The 18,363-nt window shown below is 38.0% G+C and overlaps 1 protein-coding gene across 1 annotated transcript in view; it reads left to right on the top strand.

The window, feature by feature from the left end:
• The window catches only part of EIPR1 (EARP complex and GARP complex interacting protein 1), a 76,246-nt gene that overhangs the window by 17,732 nt on the left and 40,151 nt on the right, over positions 1-18,363 (top strand). The window contains exon 2 of the mRNA XM_075707020.1: positions 11,988-12,144. Within this exon, the coding sequence (XP_075563135.1) occupies positions 12,005-12,144 (140 nt within the window). The 5' untranslated portion in view covers positions 11,988-12,004. The remainder of the gene's footprint in view (positions 1-11,987; positions 12,145-18,363) is intronic.

Genomic DNA, 18,363 nt, shown 5'->3' with positions numbered 1-18,363 from the left:
CACCTTATGTTTGAAAATGTTTTCCAGGTTCACTTAATCTGTCAGCTTCTTAGGGACCGAGTTGAGGCTGTAGATCCTCCTTCTTGTCCATCTTAAATATAGGAATGATGTTTACTTTCCTAAAGTCCTCAGGAACCTCTCCTCATCACTATGACCTTTCAAAGATAATTGAAAGTGGCCTCATAATTATGTTGGCCAGCTTCTTCAGCTCTTGTGGATGCATCCACTCAGGTCCCCTTTATTTAAATACTCCCTAATTTGATGCTTCTCTATGGAGGGTGAGTCTTTATTGCTCCAGACTTTCCCACTGACTGATCTTGGGGACCTGGGATCCCTGAATCCCAAAGGTAGTAAAATCCAGGGGGCAGAAAACATTCAGTACTTTGGACTTTTCTGTATTCTCTGTCATTCTCTGCCCCATTCAGCAATGGACCTATGTTTTCTCTGGTCTTTCCTTTCCTGCTGGTATATCTGTAGAAGCCCTTCTTGTTGACCTTTGTCTCTTGCCAGATTAAACTCCAGATGAGCTTTGGCTTCCTCACCGCATTCTTGTGTGATGCGATACTGTTTCTATATTCTTCCCAAATCACCTGTCCGTTCTTTCACCTCTTGTACACTTTCTTTTTATGTTTGAATTTAGTCAGGAGCTCTTTGTTCACCTATGCAAGTCTCCTGCCACTTCTGTTTCACTTCCTACTTACCTGGATGGGCCATTCTTGAGCTTGGAGGAGGTAAACCTTGGAAATCAACCCACTCCCCTGGATCCCTTTTCTCTCCAGGACTGTCTTCCATGAGATTCTTCAAAGCCGATCCCTGACAAGGCCAAAGTCTGCTCTCCTTAAGCCCAGGGTGATGTGTGATTCTGCTATTTGCCTTGTTCCTTCATGTCAGGGAATAAGATGAACTCCTCCGTCTCATGATCTTTGTAGCCCAGGTTTCCCCCAACTTTCATCTCTCTGACCACTTCTTTGATATCTGTAACTGTGAGGTCCGGGGGAACACCTTCCCATTGTTGTCTCATTGATGACCAGTGTTAGACAGTTATTATCAATGCATTGCAGAAACTTACTGTATCCTGCTGTGTTTCCTTTCAGTAGACATTGAGGTGGTTAAAGTCCCACACAAGGACCAGGCCCAATGAATATGAAGCTCCTTCTTGTTGTCTGAAGGTCGTCTTCTCTTTTACTTCATCCTTCCTGTAGCAGACACCCACTGCAATGTTGCCACATTGGTCTACCTTCTAATCCTAAACCATAAACTCTCAGTTGGCTCTTACCTATCCCTCCACAGAGCTCCAGACATTTCAGTCACTGTTGTTCATAAAGGCAACTCTTCCCTTTCACCTTCCTATTCTGTCCTTCCTGAATAGCCTGTGTTCATCCATGCCTCTCTGACCCCAGTGAGATTGTACATCCCAATAAGAGTGTGCATTTGGAATAAACATAAGGCATATTTAGTCGATACTAGCAAAGTATCTCTGAGCAGAAGATTTCACCGTGGGATTGCTTAGGGCTTAAAAAAACCCGCCAAGGCTTTTATGGGTTTGTTTCTATTTAGCTGTATTTTCATGTTTTTTCTGTTTAGATTATAAGCTTTTACGGAAGAGCTATATGTTTTTCACCAGTCTAGTTCAATAAAAAAATTTATGGTGGGGTTTCTGTCCTATGAGCACTTCTGAGCTGTAAACAAATGAGGAGAACTGAATTAGTCATTAGCAGCCAACTGCAAACAACATATATTGTTTGAATGCCCCAAGTTGAGAAAACTGGTGACTAGCATAGGGCAATATTTATTCTTTTTCTTTCTCTGGCCTTTCTGGAGGTACTAGCTGTTGATATCTCGAGGTGTCAGGTAAGTGGAATTCAGCTTAAAACACCCCCACGAGTAACTTACGTTTCTTGTATTAGTAAAACCAGCTTTCTTATCCTAGCGTTTGCAACTGACTTCGCAAACAGAACATCTAGCGATACTGTATCTAACTACTAATTGTTTCTAATTATTATTTGTTTCCATTAACTATTTGTGCTTGATCTGTGAGCACGTCTGAAAGTTAGCTACCCAAATTGGACAGATAATGTGAAGATTTAAGCAGCTTATGAATCGGATCTAAGTTCTGAATCACAAGCCATTGCTGGAAGAACGTTGTGTGTGTCAATAGAGTGGCCGCACATCTGTGTGTCTGTTGAGGTAAAGTACGAAGTGGAGACTGCGAAAGGCTGGTATAAGGGGTAGTGAACCCACCTTTTCAAATCAAGCTAGTGGTTAGAACTTGATCCAGCAAGCCTGGGGCAGCCACATAAGCTGCTCACATTGGATATAGTGACATTTGTCCTGTTTGAAGTAGATTTCCATGAACTATCAAGTTATTATTTGTCTTTGGAACTCCTATGGAATAGAATGGGAAAACTAAAGGTTATTTAAATAGAACACTGAATGTGCAACTGTCTTGAGGTGCCTGATTTGATTGTGGGATAATTGGTTTGCAGCTCCCAAGTATAGTGTAGTGTTTTAATACCTCATTGAAACATCAGGTGGGAACCTGAGTGCATTGCTGTCATCTAGCCCTGCTTAAATGACAGCTGCTGTGGCTTTGTTGGTGGTAGACATGAGTGCCTCCATGAGACTCCTGCTTTTGCTTTGCCTGTTTTTTGTGTGTAGAAGTCTCAGTGTTGATAATGGTGTTCAGCTTCACTAGCCTTAGTGACGATGGAAGCCAACATGTAAATATGCTTCACTGACTTCTATTTGTGTATTGTGCCGCCCTCCTCAGCACAGGGTTAAATCTCACAGTGTTTTTTATGTGCCCAGCTGATACCTTGCTTCTTGTATGGCTCCCACTCTTGCAGTTATGGTGTGCTGGTGGCAACAATAGGAGGAAGATTATCGCAAACAAACAAAAGCACGTAGCTAGTGCTAGTTTCTCCATTCTTTTCTACTCTTAAAATACTTAGAGAGATGTATCTGAGGTATCAAACAAGCCACAAGTCATTGTTGTGACTTATGAGACCTGGTCACATGAAGTGTCAGAAAGAAAGCATGCACTATTTGTGCTGCTGAGCAGCTTTTACAGTGTTGTAGCCAAATTCTGCCTGAAGGGCAAAGTTCAGCTCATCAATATAGCAATGGTTGCAGTTCTTCACTTGGGCTGTCCCCATATGGCAGAGTTCCAGACATGCAGTCAGTAAATTTTGAGCTCCCTCAAATAGATATATACCTGCAGATCATATCCCTCCAAAAAAGGTATGTGCTGGAACATTGTCTCAAATCATCTCTGGATAGCGTAAGAAACATCAGACTATAAAAAAGTGCAATTTATGTCTTCTCAAATTTTTCAGCCTGCTGACTGCCTGCTTTCTGCGGGTTCTGTCTCCTGTTTCCATACAACGTGATGGGTTTACCTGTCTCTCCCTGTCATACCCCATGCCTTCACACACTCTTAGATCATTGTCTCTGCGTTACTGTTCAGCATGTGAGGTTTCTAAAACCTCCTTAGACATGTGTGTATACTATGCAAACATAGCAGCCTGTTGTCTAGGGACCTAAGCTGTATCTGTGTTGTGTTGGTGTGCAGTAAATGTGAATTTATGGTCACCTGTGATCTGCATGCTAACAAGAAGGCTGCTGTTTATGCAGTGCTTTGTACACGTTGGAGTAATGAGACAACAGCTAAGTATGGAAGATGTCCTGTGTACGAATATGTCTGGACTGTTGCATGTTACTGTTTTTCTACTAATTATTTCTACTTTCAGCTTCACTTGAAAACATACTTCTGTTAGGGTACGGAGTGAGCTGCTGTGTTGTGTTTCTGCCCTGTTTTTGTGTTTATATTTTTCAAAAATCAAAGGCTATCTTTTGGTAGCTAAAAAGTGCATCCGAGTGACGGAAGGAAAAATTAAACTGCCTGCAACTCTTTATTCCTACATATATCTCACCCCATGTATTTCAGAAATATATAAAATGAAAGACTACACAGGCTTTTAGCACAAAAGGTTAAATTCTTAACCCAGAAAAAAGAGTGGTGTGTTGTTTTTCCCCCCTCTCCTTTTGCCTGTGAAGGACATGTTGTCAAATAAAGGGGATGTGGTTTATCTTTTTATGAATTGACTAAAAAGGCTACAAGGTTATTCTTTTAAAAAAAGGTGCATACTTGAATCATTTTGGGGTTTATTTCTTCATTTTATTAAACTAGGAGAAGGATGTTTACATTCATTAATAAGGAAGAGTGCTAACTGTTTGTCAGTGGTAAGAAGGAGGTTTCTGAACACTACCTGCTTGTTCCTGTCATACCGAGAGCATTAATGGGCACCAGCTGGGCTGTAGCTATAGCAGCTTCACCACTTCAGCCTTGCACAGCAAGAGCTGCTGTGGCAATGCTGCAGAAGGGCCTCCTGTGCAGATTTAGGAAGTACACACTTCAGTTGTTGTTCCCTGGGCAACAGAATAACTGCAGCCAGCTGGCTTTGCACCACCTGAGCTGATCAAAGAGCAAACCCTGTCAGGCACTGATACTTCAGCTCCTCCAGCTTCAGTGTGAATGTCTGCAGGCGGTGATGTAGGAAGCATTGTCATTCGGGTTTCAAGGTTAAACACAGGGGAATGAAGTCGAATGACAGCGGAAAGTAAAATGAAAACATCCTTCCTGTAGATACTACCATCTGATGTGTGTAGCTATTGATTATAGAAAACTAATTTTTAAATACCAAGTACATACCTGTAAGATGTGTTTTGAAATGATTCAAAAAGAGAACAGGAGACTAGCAATAACTGGCTGGAATATATTCTTTTGGGAGAATGAAAAACAGTCAAGGGTGATTTATCATATGTGTTTAGTTAAGAAAGACCATAAAGAATGATTGAACACAAAGATTAAAATGCTTTGTGAAATTATATAATTAGGGAGGACTGAGCAGAGCTGGATCTGGTCTGCTTTGGGTGACTGCTGTAAGCTTCTGACAAGTCAAGACTGCAGTTGTATGTGTGCCACTGCACTACAGTGGCATGGTAGGCTTTATTCAGCAAGTGGTGCCAGAAGAATGAAAGGTAGATGATTGAACAGCAGTGAACTGTAATGTTGGCTGATGTGGACCTGTATAATTGGGGTCAGAATCCACTTGAGTCTGTTGGATGGGGGTTGGGAGGGGCAGGTGATAGTATTTCTTGTGTGTCCATTTACCTCTATTCTTACACTTTTCCCTTTATATTATGGCAACACTTACTTAACACTTCACTTAAGAGGGTGGTTAACTTCTTAAAATCCTGTTTTAAACTTTGTTGTCAAATAATAAAGATTGATGTTGTTTTTAATTACTCCTCTTAAAATAAGTTTCTCCTTTATTTTTTCTAATGTCTCTATTTACAGCCTGTAAAAGATACTAACTTCACTTGTGGAGAAATTACTCTAGCAGGTGAACTGGTGGCAGGCAGAATATGGATAAGCAATAGTACTTACTGACTTTTATCAAGTTCTGGGTGTGCCTCAATCCACACCTGGAAGAGGAAGGCAAATGGAGCTGGTGGGTTTCTGCACATACTCAGACCTCTTTGCTGAAACTGCAAAGTATTGATTAGCATCCACACTTCTGATGAGGATTTGTTTTTTGTATTCCATATATTCATTTTATTTTTCTATTTCATATTGTTTTGGTAATAGTTGACTGATGGAATAGTCTCCAAAGTAGTTTCAGGTGGTTTTGGTTTTGGGTTTTCATTTTTTTGTTAAAACTCAACCATCAAACTTCTAAGTAGAACAGTTTCTTTCTGTAGCTTCCTTCCAAAAACCGTATTTGGGGAGGGTGAACTTCAGTAAAGGGATTCAGTGTGAGAAAACAGTGAAATTACGGGTTTTTTTCAACTGGAAAATCACTTACAGCTCCAACCTAACAAGTATGGGGTTTTGTTCTCAATAACATAAAACCAAACAGAGGTCTAAGTGAGAACACTTACTCTCTACAGTGACAAACTAGACTGCAGCTTTCTTGTGCATCTATTCTGATTTATTGCATCAGTCATCCGGATACCAATTGGTTTCTTAGTACGTTTTATTGGGGTTGCGTGTTATGTCCTTTTCAAAGCTGTTATTTATTAAAGAGAATACTGTATCTTTCAAGAGGTCCATATAAACAGATTTTTATGTCACCTGGTGTTCGGTTGAATTCTTCGTAGTTTTGCAGTCTGTGGCATTTTCTGAAGGATTCTTTATAATAATTCTGAATGACTTAAAATTTTAGGTGGTTCTTTCTAAATCTGGAGGCACGACAGAGCTCACTTCTTTCATTATGTAAGTCTTTAAGAATTGCTGAAGCAAAATCAAGGGTTGTGTGAAGCGCACAGACAAACTCTTCTAGCTTAAAAATCTGCAAATTCATTAAAAATTGTAATTTTCCACAAGGGCAGGAATGACTTTCAGTGTCCTGAGCAAATGTATTGCATCTGGAATCAGCAGTCTGTGTTCTTATATCCACATTTTTCTTTTTGCATCTAATTCTAGAATGATTGTGTAGTTGTTAAGAAATGTCTGCTGGCTACTGCCATCCAGCAGCAACAGTACAGTGAATTGATCTGTTGTGTGTGACATAACTCTATAAAGGAGTAACGAGTACTTGTAGTGGATGTTACATACATGTTTCTTTTCAAACTCTCATTAATAACTTCCTGTTATGTTTACCTTTCAGGCAGATTTTTTTTTTTCCTAGGCTTATTTCTTTCTCAGAGGCTATTACTGCAAGTTGGAGCAACTCTCCAAGGAGAACAGTGTTTGGAGGAAGATAAACGGGATGCTTCACCTGTCTACAACTTTTACTTCTTTTTTTTCCTGTGTTGAAACAGCTAGTAGTGGAAAGCTGAAAACTGTCATGGAAATAGCCCTCATTGAGAAGTCCTTTTGAGTGCTGCAGTGAAAATTGGTATTGATTTGACCAAGTTGTGACCCTTTGCAAATTGCATGGTCTGCATGCAGAGAGTTTTCTCACTTGCTCAACTTGTAAAGTAGACATCTAAAGAGAGCCTCATGCTCTGTAGCGATGATTACTCTTAGGCTTTGGCCAAACTTGCCAAAGTTTTCTGCAGTTGGTGACTGCACCCTCACTGCTGCCAGCATCATGTGTAGTTGCTTCCTAACTCAGTGCTGTCAAAATGTGGAATTATTTGCTTATTCCTTTGAATTCTGGTTTGCTTGTTTCTAAGCCTGGATCATTTCAACAGAAGCTGGTAGATGAAACTGTGTACAGTCGCTCTAGCAGATGGTATCCTCTGCCCGGGAGATAGTATTGATGAACTTGGGGATACAGGGCTTAACAGGGGGTTGTTGAAGTTGGAACAGTACATCTAGCTCCATCCTTAGCTATACCTAGCGAAAGGTATACTGAAGATGTACGATGAATTAGACAAGGGATTTCTCTTGAATGAGGAGGAACAAATGTGACAAAGATTAAACAGTTCATTGTCCCATTCCTGGATCACTTTATGTGAACAATGCTTTATGAATACTGTGGGACTCCCTTCTGCAAACCTTTCACTTATTCCCTATGAAAGTGTAACTTTCAGGTTCATAAGACAGGTTCAGTAGTACTTAGTTAAACCCACTAACATTTTTCTTAATATGCTTAGTGATAGCACTACAACAGAAACTAACTTAACCTTATCCATTCTCTTCTGAATTGGTGCTGTGACATAAAAAAAATTTCTAGTTTCAATATGAGGTAGGGATGGAAAAGTGGTTTCCAACTATGTGAATAGCTTGAAGGAAGGTGTAGAAGCATGACTTAAATAGACTTTATGTGTCTTGCTTGTTTTTCTTTCTTTTACAGAGTAACTGGCATTGTCATTTAAATATTACATTCATATTGGTCTTAACGTTTTTAAGAAAATATGAGAGGTGGTAGATAAAAACTGTCATTTTTTATGTATGTGTGCAGTAGGGTGATATGAAGCTAGTAAAAGAAGGTAAAATCTGGAGTTTCTCTTTGCCTGTAGGTATTCTAGGTAAGCAGTGGCACTACAGAGGTGGTAGTGAAATTACTTAGTAATACTGGGTTTTTAAATTTTAATATGATCACTTGGGAAATAAGGCCATATGGGTAATTCCACAAATGCTGTGTACTGCTAGCGAGCTTGTCATAACAGCCATGAGAAGCTTGTTGTGGGACTTGGATTTCTATGAAATGAGAGTTATCTTATGTCTATGGGTTCATGTAGGTTTGTTGCTAGTGATAATTTGATTAAGAGCAATCATGACCCACAGAAAAGCTCTGTTTCATCTGTCATAATGGAATGACACTTTCACTCAGCACTGGCGTTTGCCCTCTCTTTTAGCAGGGAGAAAATTGTATCTTTTTTAAACTTCCTTATATAAAGGGAAATTAAGCCTTGCTTAAGGCCAGCCATATCTAAAATTACTTCTGTGGGAGGCCATAGCAATTCCATTTTGTTTTCACACATCTGGGAATTAATAAAGTGTCAGAACTGTAGATAAGTACATAAAAAGTGCAAGGAGAAATTAATAGTACTCTGAATCAAGTCTCTGCTTTACAGATTTCATCCATGTATCTACTTCCAGAATTTGTGCAAAGTTTAAAATTAGAATCTGAAGATTTGCAGTGCGCATACAGTTGTTCATGATGGATGGTCATTTAACAGCAGGAAAGCGATCTGTCATTTTCCATGAGCATCTTCAAACCTGGCTGAAAGCAGAGAATAATGTCCGTGCTGACTGTTGAGGGGTTTTGTGTGTGTTGGCTTTTAGTGTTGTCCCTTTCTGATGCTCAATGAATTTTTTTATCCTTCACCACTAGTCCCAGTGAAGTGAAACAGGCATGGAATGGCACAGAATTCTGCATGTGAAATTCTGCGTCAACCTGCACTTCAGACTCTCTTACTGTTACCAGTTTTTTACAGGAATATCTATGTTATAAGAGGAAGTGGAGGTAATAAGCTTATTTTATACGTGCATGATGGTAACGTGACAAGAAACTTGTAGTAAATACCAAAATGTAATTAACGAAGTCACGAGAAGGAAGTGAATTTTTTTTATTTATAGTGAAAAGAAGTGACAGCTACCTCACTGAGACTTCCTTAATGTTAATTAAAAATAGATTTTTTTTTTCTCTTATTTCTATTTCTGTCAACATTGGCAGAAGAAAACAACAACTAGTTCCACTATTTGAGAAAGAAAATGACTACTGTGCTGTTGGGAACCCTAGTAAGTTTGATAGGTATCCTTAATTTTAGAATTGTATTTTAAAGATATGTGCTAATATACAAGACTTAGAGTAATTTTTTTAATGATAAAAATTTAATATTTAAAAAAATAATTGCCTAACATACCACATAACAGCCATTAATACAAAAATCTGCTGTGGTCAAATTACATTTCAAAAAGATAAGCTTTTCTTGCGTTCTGGAAGAGCAAATGGCATCTGAGACACGTCATATCATCAGAGCAGCTGAACAGCTTTCCAGAGAGGACACTGTATGCTGGGCTCCAGGGAAGGGCATAGATAGGTCTATAAAATGTGGAAATCTGATAAACTTGTTTTCACTACTCAAGGAAATCTCTTCTGCCTGGAGTATCAAGGTACATTTCAGTCTTGCTCCTTAGCAGCATCTGTAGGAATAATTTGAAAACAAATATAAAATCTATGTAGAATTGGTGTACACATTAAAAATTGAAGCAGTTTCATTTCATTGGTGGCTTCTGACAATTTTCAACATACCAAAGTGTTAGAGGAGCCTCGGTCACATTGGGTTTCAGGGGCATTTATATGTACATATGTGCGCGTGTGTGTATATGTATATGTTTTCTTCAGCCTCCCTCAGTCTTCAAACCAGTGCTTGTTTAGTTGTTTTAGGGTTTTCAATCTGGAAATCTGATTGTGCAAGAAACTAAATCCCTTTTAAAAACTTACTCATAGGAACACACAATCAGAATTTCAAAATCTTCTAGTTTTAAGAAGTTAAAATGGCATTTCAAGGCTATCTTAAGACTCGTGGTGCTGTGCTGAGAGGAAGAGTGGTTGAGAAACGTGTAGTTTGTTTTCCATGATTTGCTTTTGTGGTTTTCTGCATAGATCTTGAAGATAGTGGAAAAGCTAGCGCTTTATATGCATGGTACAGACCTTTCAGTAATTATAATCTACCAGAAACCTCTCTGTGGTGTTCTTTAATGTTCTGTCGCCTATTGAGTATCAAGGTGAAACATTCGATAAATCTCACCTTCTTGAACTATATTGCACTTTCAGTTAGGTTATTTATTATTTCTATGCTGTACAATGCATGCTGTGCGTTGACTTGCCCTTTGCTGAAGAAAGGTAGCCATCTGCTGCAGCTTGCTCCTATTCGTTCAGTGGCATGCGGATTTCGAGTAAAGGATTTGCCTCAAATGATTTGGAAATAGCTTTTCGGTTAGCATGCACTACAATTAGTAAAAGTTCAATTAGGTCTTAGTAAATAAGGGATTAACCATCTTCTTTAGGTGTATGGTCTTTTGATACTATATTCAACTTATGTGTGCCAAATTACTGTAGAACAGTTACGTGCATCATACATATGTTTTATATTCAGTACAATCTATCAAATACCCAGTGTTTGTGTGTTCTGAATTCTGTGCTTGACTTTAAAGTCCTCTTCCTACCCCTGTCCCCTTCTCATGGAAATGGCCTTTTTCTCTTACTGGTTTGACCTAACTACCTATGGCTTTCTTCACATGGCTACTTTTTAAAAACATCTGCATTCCTGCATTTTGGGCTTATTTACTGTGTATCACTATGTATGAATTGCTTTTTGTCCTCTTCTCTGTTGTTTGCGTGCCTTTTTTGCATATAGAATATCCAGATTGGCAACCTCTATAATAGAGGTTTTCCCCACCTCATTAATGTCATTTTAGCCTAAGAAGGCCTTTTTCAGCGTTACCATCCTCCCTCTTGAAAACACTCTCGTTACAATTGTTCCTCTTTTCTAGTCCACTGATGTAAGTTGGTCATGTCTGCTCATGGCTCTGTAATCAGGCATTCTGCACTTAAATCTGCTAAAATGTACTTGGAGACAGAACTGTGAGAAAGAGGCATGCAAAATGACCTCAGAACAGAAAACATTCATTGCTTCATTGCTGCTTATCCTCTGGACTTCTCATTTAACACATCCTCCAGCAGGTAGTCGCTCCCCCTGCTTTTGCCTAACATCGCTGTGGCTGGTTTCTTTGTTCCTGCTGTAGTGGATCATACTGACCTATTCGTCTTCTGTGAACCCTGGACCAGCGTCTGGAACAACATGAACATATGCAATGCTGCTCTGGTCTCCTCCCATTTTGCACTGCTACAAATTGCTATACTGGGTGACGGGCAATGCCATATGTGCATAGACCATATGGTATTTTCTCCTCAATCTACAGTTGGCTTGTTCATCACGCATTGTAAAATTCGGCTATATGTGTCTTAAGTTCAGTTTGTCTTCTGGAAGCTGTTTTTATTTGCTAGAATTAGAGGAATGTACTTACATGGAAAACTTAGTTTTGTAATAAACTATTGCAATAAAATAAATAAAAATTGGTAGTAAAGGATATGACATAATGCTACAGATTCAACTGAAGATAGCCCTTAAAAGGAAAATGTGAAAACGATGTCTAAATCCTTATTGTTAAGGAACTGAGCAATGTAGCTTGTACGTTGTTTTCATTAACATCAGTATGGGGGGTGAAGCTTGGAAAACTTGCCTCCCAAAGAGTTATGTTTTCATGAGCACTGAATTCTGCCTTTAAACAGGGAGAAGCACATTAAATGCACACTAATTACGACTTTTGCAGCACCTTGACTGCTAACTTGAGGTCTCTGTCTGTATCCACGTTCTGCATTCTTTGAATTCATCTTGGTATAATATTTTTAAATATTTTAAACACCAGATGTGCATTGCTTATAGATTTGTGTAAATGTTGATGCACTGTATACAAAATATGTCTCCCATACAATGATCTGTTGACATTATTCTCTGTTGCTTAGCTTCAGACAGTAAAGTCATGACATGTGCTGCTGTTTGGAGGATGCCGAAGGAATTGGAATCAGGCAGTCATGAATCCCCTGATGATTCATCAAGCAACACTCAAACCCTGGAGCTACTCTGTCACCTTGACAACACAGCCCATGGCAATATGGCCTGGTAGGATTCTGCATATTTTATACTCCTAGAAAAAGCCTTAAAGGATAGACCCGTGCTGTTAGTTTTGTACAGATTTATATTGTAGAAGCTATGCTATACACTTTAAAACCATTCCATCTTTATAAAAAAAAAAAAGGTACAAATTGGATTTTTAGTCCCAGATGTTTCATAGATTAAAAACATTTATTATAGTCCTGCAAACACATATGGAGTAACAGCCTGCGTACTGTTTTAATGTGTTTCTCCCCACCTGCCCCCATCTAAAACCTTTGTTGCGCAAAGGTATAATACTTAGCATTTCAGTCTTTTTTATGGAATATAAATTTGATGTTGCACTTTCGGTTTTTGTTTTTCAGTCTTCGCTCAACTGATTTGGCATAAGTGCAAGTAATTTATTGTTTGTTAAGGATAAGAATTCATTATATTATATGGTGCCTATTTAACTACTCTTTTCTGTTGCCTAAGAAAAGACAAGGAGAGCTGCAGTACTACATAGGGTATTACAGAGGTTTGTTTCCCTTTCCTTTCTGTTATTTAAAAGAAAGTTAAATTTGACCTTTGTGTATTTGCAAGTTCTTTGCTTTATAGGTATGTACATGATATGTTCCAACTGCTTCCTGAACAGATGCAGGGCAAAGAAATGTTAATACACTCAGTCTATATTTTACCAACAAACCAAATGTTGTTTGACATAATTTTGGGACCACCTGACCATCTTCCACTGGCAGCAAAAGTTGAAACCGTAAGAATATGGTCTGCTGTAGTCCCAGGAATGTCTGTCTGTCAGAAGGATTACAGAATTGGAGGTGATCATGCAAGTTGTACAGTCCCTTTCATAATTATCGGAGAATTTAAAGAAAAAAATGTGAAATAACACAGCAGGTTTTTGTAAATGAAAGTTGACAAATCTGAACTGAAACTGAAAAAGGATAATGCAACATCCATGTTGGATATTGCTGTGTCTTACATGAGAGTGGAAAGGGCCTCTTTTGGTTTCTGTATTCAGACACCTGCTGTGTAAGGTATCCATCATAATCTCATTATACTTAAATATATTCTAGTAGGGGTAATTTTAAATTATATCAAAAGGCAACAATACTTCAAATCAGTGTCAGTTCCTTTTCAAAATCTGGACGCATAAAAATTTCTATTTGTTAGCTAGCGAGTAAAAAAAAAAAAAAGCAGACTTTAGAAATGATAGTTAATTCATTTGATTTTTAATTATGTCATAGATAGTACCGTAAGTTTTAAGCATCTATTTCTAGCCACTGATTTCTAGTGTGAGCCTTGTAGATTAAATTTCAACTAAAAAAGAAAAAGTAATAGAGATAATATTTATTAGGTGGTTCTTGGACAAGATTGGACATATCAGTGTATTCTAAAGTGTGTTGTCTAGGCTATTTTTCTAAAATCTCAGTTTCCTGAAGGTTAAATTTCTTCATGGTAGTATCTTTTAATTCTTTGCTACTCATTTCCATATGAATACTTCTCTTTATAACTCTTTGATTATATTAAACAATTCCCTTTTTATTGTTGAAACCTTTTGATAATTAGTTTCCAATGCAGTTGGGAATATTACTTTTTTTGTTTGTTTTAATCTCCACCTTTTACCCCTTAAGATTTGTACTTTTTGTCTCTGATTTTTCCATAATCTGTTTCTATTTCATGCTGGGATGCCAGAACTCTGTGTGGTGGCCTGATCACCAGTGGAGGAATAGGGGGCATATCACTGCTTTATGTCACGATGTGAATTTATGTGAATGCCAAAAATGAGTTTTTTCCTCTAATATAGCTTGTAGCAAGTTCATGTGCAATTTTCTGTCCTCTGTCATCTGACTTTGTTCAGTACTACTGCTCACAAATATCTGCTACCATTTAATGCCCATTGTCTATATATGTGTGTATATATACACATAAAAGATTTGAAAATGTCCTGTGTTACAGAGAGATAAAAGGTGTAAACGGAATACTTGGTATTAGTATCCGTCACATCATCTCAGGCAAGCACAGCTGAGTTAGAGGATCTTGTTCTAGAGCAGGCTTTTCTATTTCTGCCTCAATCATAGTAGAAACAGCTTGCAGAAATGAGTAAAATAAACGTTTTATGCCAAATGTGTGTCACTTAACAGGCCATGTCCCACTGAGTGGTGTGTTGACTATGAATAGCAACTTAAATACCCTTTTCTGTTACACATTTCAGACATTTAGAAAAATACGAAACTACTTGAGATGCTTACAGTACAATTGCTGTTAGAACCAACCATAAATCAGAAAAACAATTTTCCTCAATGCTAAGTGTAAATACTTTTCAAACTTCAGTGTAAGACCAACATTCTGGTGTACATAATCGCTTTGTATGAGATCAACAGTGGTCTGGAATCATACACTCACAGTAAGAAGGGCAATGATGCATATTCTGGCTCTGTCATTTGCCTTGCCATTAGAGCATACTCTTGTACATTTACTCACAAAACACAAGCTGAACACTGGACCCAGGGGTTCACTGTGATTGTTTTTTAATCCACAGAGCACAGTAGAGCACTACCCTCGTTAAGGGTGGAAAAGTTTTTAAATCATGATAGCTTTTGAAATTATACATTTTAGATTTGATAAAGACTTAATTTTCTAAAGTTAATTTTGAAAATGATTAGTCAGAATGCATGCTTAAAATTAAAAAAAAAAAACTAAAAACATTAACTGGGCTTTCATCACATCTTCATGTGCTGGGCGGAGAAAGTGCAGTAGTTGACAGTAGGGTTTAGAGATACAGGGCGTAATGTCGTTCTCAGCCTTTATGGCACTTCGTGTGAACTCCTGTGATTACAGATAGTAGCTCACAGGAAGGTATTTTGTGTGTCTTGGCGTCCATGCATGGATCTGGGTTACAGAACATAAGTAATTGAGATTTGGCTGTAATTAAAAGGAAAAAAAGCAAAACTGTCTTGAAAATGCAACTAGTTCTGTACTCTGACATCACTGCCTGCCTCAGGGCTTTACTTGCTCATACTTCTGTTCATATTTTCCCTGCTCTGCTTTATTTCTTAACTTCTTTTCATTAAGGTTTATCTTCTTGCCTTGTTTTTCTTTTCCATTAAGAGAGCTTTATAGTTTAAAAATTACCTCACAGATTTTTCTGTTTCTGGTATCATGTACTATGGAATGCAAGGGGGAATTTTTTTTCCAGGTCTGGTGTGTCAGGTATTGGTTTTGCTCAACTAATCTTGTGTTTCCTTACCTTTATCTCATCTCCTTTATGGAATTCTCCTTTATGGGATCCTTTATGGAATGCTCAAATGTCTCTGAAATTTCTTACTAAAAACTAGCAGGGACATATTTAATACCCGTTCTCTTCTGTTAACCAAGACCAAAAGAGCATTTCCAATCGATTGTGACTAACATCTTAAACTTTCCTCACATATGTCTGAACACTGTGCCCCTCCTGCTCAAGATCTTCTGAAGTAATTTTCTAGTCTTGACAAAACCTTTGACAAAAATCTGATTTCCAAGATATTATAGGCAAGTGAAAAAGAAATGTGCTTTTCTACAGTTCTATTTTATCTGGATTGCATGAGTTAACTATGTTTAAAAATTAAGCATAACTATTCTATTTGCTTTCAGTTACTGAGATTGTTTACTGCCTCTAAGCTTTGAATCTGGAACCCATCAGAATTTTTACTCAATCTCTTGTATCGCACAGAATTGAGAAAATTAAGCAGATGCTTAAATTAGGCGAACAAGTAGGCTTATTAATTGTTCTGTTTGGTTTAAGCCTAGACTTTTTTTCATCCTCTAGCTACTGTTCCTCATGTGAGCCAAAATGCAAAGATTTCAAGTGCAAAATTCCCAAGTGAATTAATTCCAGAGTGAAAAACTCAAGATGCATGGGGATTTGTGCATTTTAAAAAAAAAAAGCCTTTCCCATAAATTCATTTTATAGATAAATCCATGTATTCAGACAGTGTACACGTACATAACTATAGGTATGTTGCTCTATGCGATGTTTTATGATTCAGTAATTAAAGGAACTTGCCATTGGATATCTTGCAAGAAGTAGTCCAAGGTAGAGTCTGGATAGGAGATGCCAAGGAAACAGGACAGCAGTTAATGAGATTTTTGATTACTCCTCTGAGTGCAGCTTGGAGGAATCCCTAAAAATGTATCCGTTAGAATCCTGAAGTGTTATGTTTTAGGAGTAACCTACTGTTCTACTTCTTTCTCAATTTTCCTACAGAGTTTTTGATAGTAGACTTGACAGGATAGTCCTCAGAGAAGGAGGATACTACAGGCCATGAGAGAAAGGGTAACCTGTGAGATCTTGAATTCAGAACTCAGCGGGGACTTTTTTTCTCCAGAAGTAAAGATGCAAAGCTGGAGTTTCTCATCTGACATCTGCTGGAAGCAGGCTTGCCTGTTAGAGCATATATATGCTCTAACATCCTACTTTTCACTTTCCAAATTTGGCAGATATAGGGTAGATGCTGCTCAGTAGTAAGGTATGTGCTTCAAAAGAGAGGCAGAACAAGTGAACTAAGTTGGATGGTGGTCCATGGAGTAAATTTGAAATAAGATAAAACGAAAATAAATAGGGGGAAAGTATTAGATGGACAACATAGGTAAAACTGTAAGGGGAAAATGAATGGAGATTACACAGACAAGAAAAGTGGGAGTTCAGTTGTGGGAGGCCTGAAAGGTGAGGAATGAAGAATTCCCATTTTATATAGAAAACAATAGTCAGCTGCTAAAAAAACTTGGAAAGGAATGAATATGTTAGGAATAATGATAGATTACTTCATTAAGCTTCTCTGCTTGCTGAAGTTGAGTTCTTTTCGTGTATCCCACTCAATCAATCCTAAATATGGACTTGCAAATATTACTGCATCTGAGAGAGATTGGAGAGGAAGACAAATTATAATTTTTTTAAGTGTCACAGATGCTTCAAGAACTTGGGGATGTTTATAACTAAAATATTAAACTAGAATTTTGGATTCACAAGGTTACTATAAATGACCTATTCCCACAGACTTGTTTTTTTTTAAAGTACTTACATTTTATTTGGTATTTCATCCAAGGTCTCCAAATAGAGTACTAACAAGTCATCTCTTCTTTGGCTGTGTGATTACACAGTATGGAGCAACCTCATTAGGGTCTGCTTTCTACAAAAGTACAAATTTGCTATAACAGTCCTTTCAACTTGATATACATAACATATTACTGCTTCAATTTCATCATGTCATTGCATTAATGAACACAGTCACCTGATGAAAGTTAAGCACGTTTGTAACTGATGCCCTCAAGACAGGTAAGTGCAATCCAGAAGTGAGGTCCAGAAGTGTTTTACTTATTCTTTTTGGCCTTTAAAATAGTATTTAAAAAAAAAAAACAAACAAAAAACAAACAAACCACACGAAAACATTGTCTCAAGGTAAAAAGCCAAGAAGTAAGAGAATCTGAAACTCAGAAGTGAAAATGGTGTTTTTAATAGCTGTGACCCTTTCACATTGCATTCAGGTAACACATTCATTTCCTGTCATGATGTTGCTAGCATTAATTCTTCTATAGTACCCCCCTGTTAGGCATCAGGATGTACATGTTACAATTCTGCCTTAGTGTTTCATTTAAAAAAAAAAAAAAATCCAAATCAATTTAATGGTCTATATCTAATGAATTTAAACCTGAAAGTAACATTTCTTTTAGGAGGATCATAAGGTCTTGAATATACAGTATATTAACAGTTATATATGCTTTACAGCAAAGGTATATAATAAATGCAATCATAACTTTTTCGATATGTTGTAGTTTTGCCCCCATTGGCAACCAAGCACTGCACAGCCACTCACTCACACTTCCCCTCTGGTGGGATGGGGGAGAGAATCGGAAGGGCAAAAGTAAGAAAACTCGTAAGTTGAGATAAGAACAGTTTAATAATTGAAATAAAATAATAATAGTAATAAAAATTGTAATGAAAAGGAGAGCAACAAGAGAGTGAAAAAAAACACCCAGGGAAAAAGAACCCAGGTGATGCAACTGCTCACCACCCGCTGACTGATGCCCAGCCTGTCCCCAAGCAGCGATCGCTGCCCCCCGGCCAACTCCCCCAGTTTCTATACTGAGCATGACATCATATGGTATGGAATAGCCCTTTGGCCAGTTTGGATCAACTATCCTGGCTGTGCCCCCTCCCAGTTTCTTGTGCACCTGGCAGAGCATGGGAAGCTGCAA

The sequence above is a fragment of the Pelecanus crispus genome, chromosome 3 (genome assembly GCF_030463565.1).
Source record: "Pelecanus crispus isolate bPelCri1 chromosome 3, bPelCri1.pri, whole genome shotgun sequence".
In the NCBI taxonomy this organism is placed as follows: Eukaryota; Metazoa; Chordata; class Aves; order Pelecaniformes; family Pelecanidae; genus Pelecanus; species Pelecanus crispus.
Note: the sequence above shows the minus strand (reverse complement) of the source record. Positions and strands in the feature narration are given on the sequence as shown.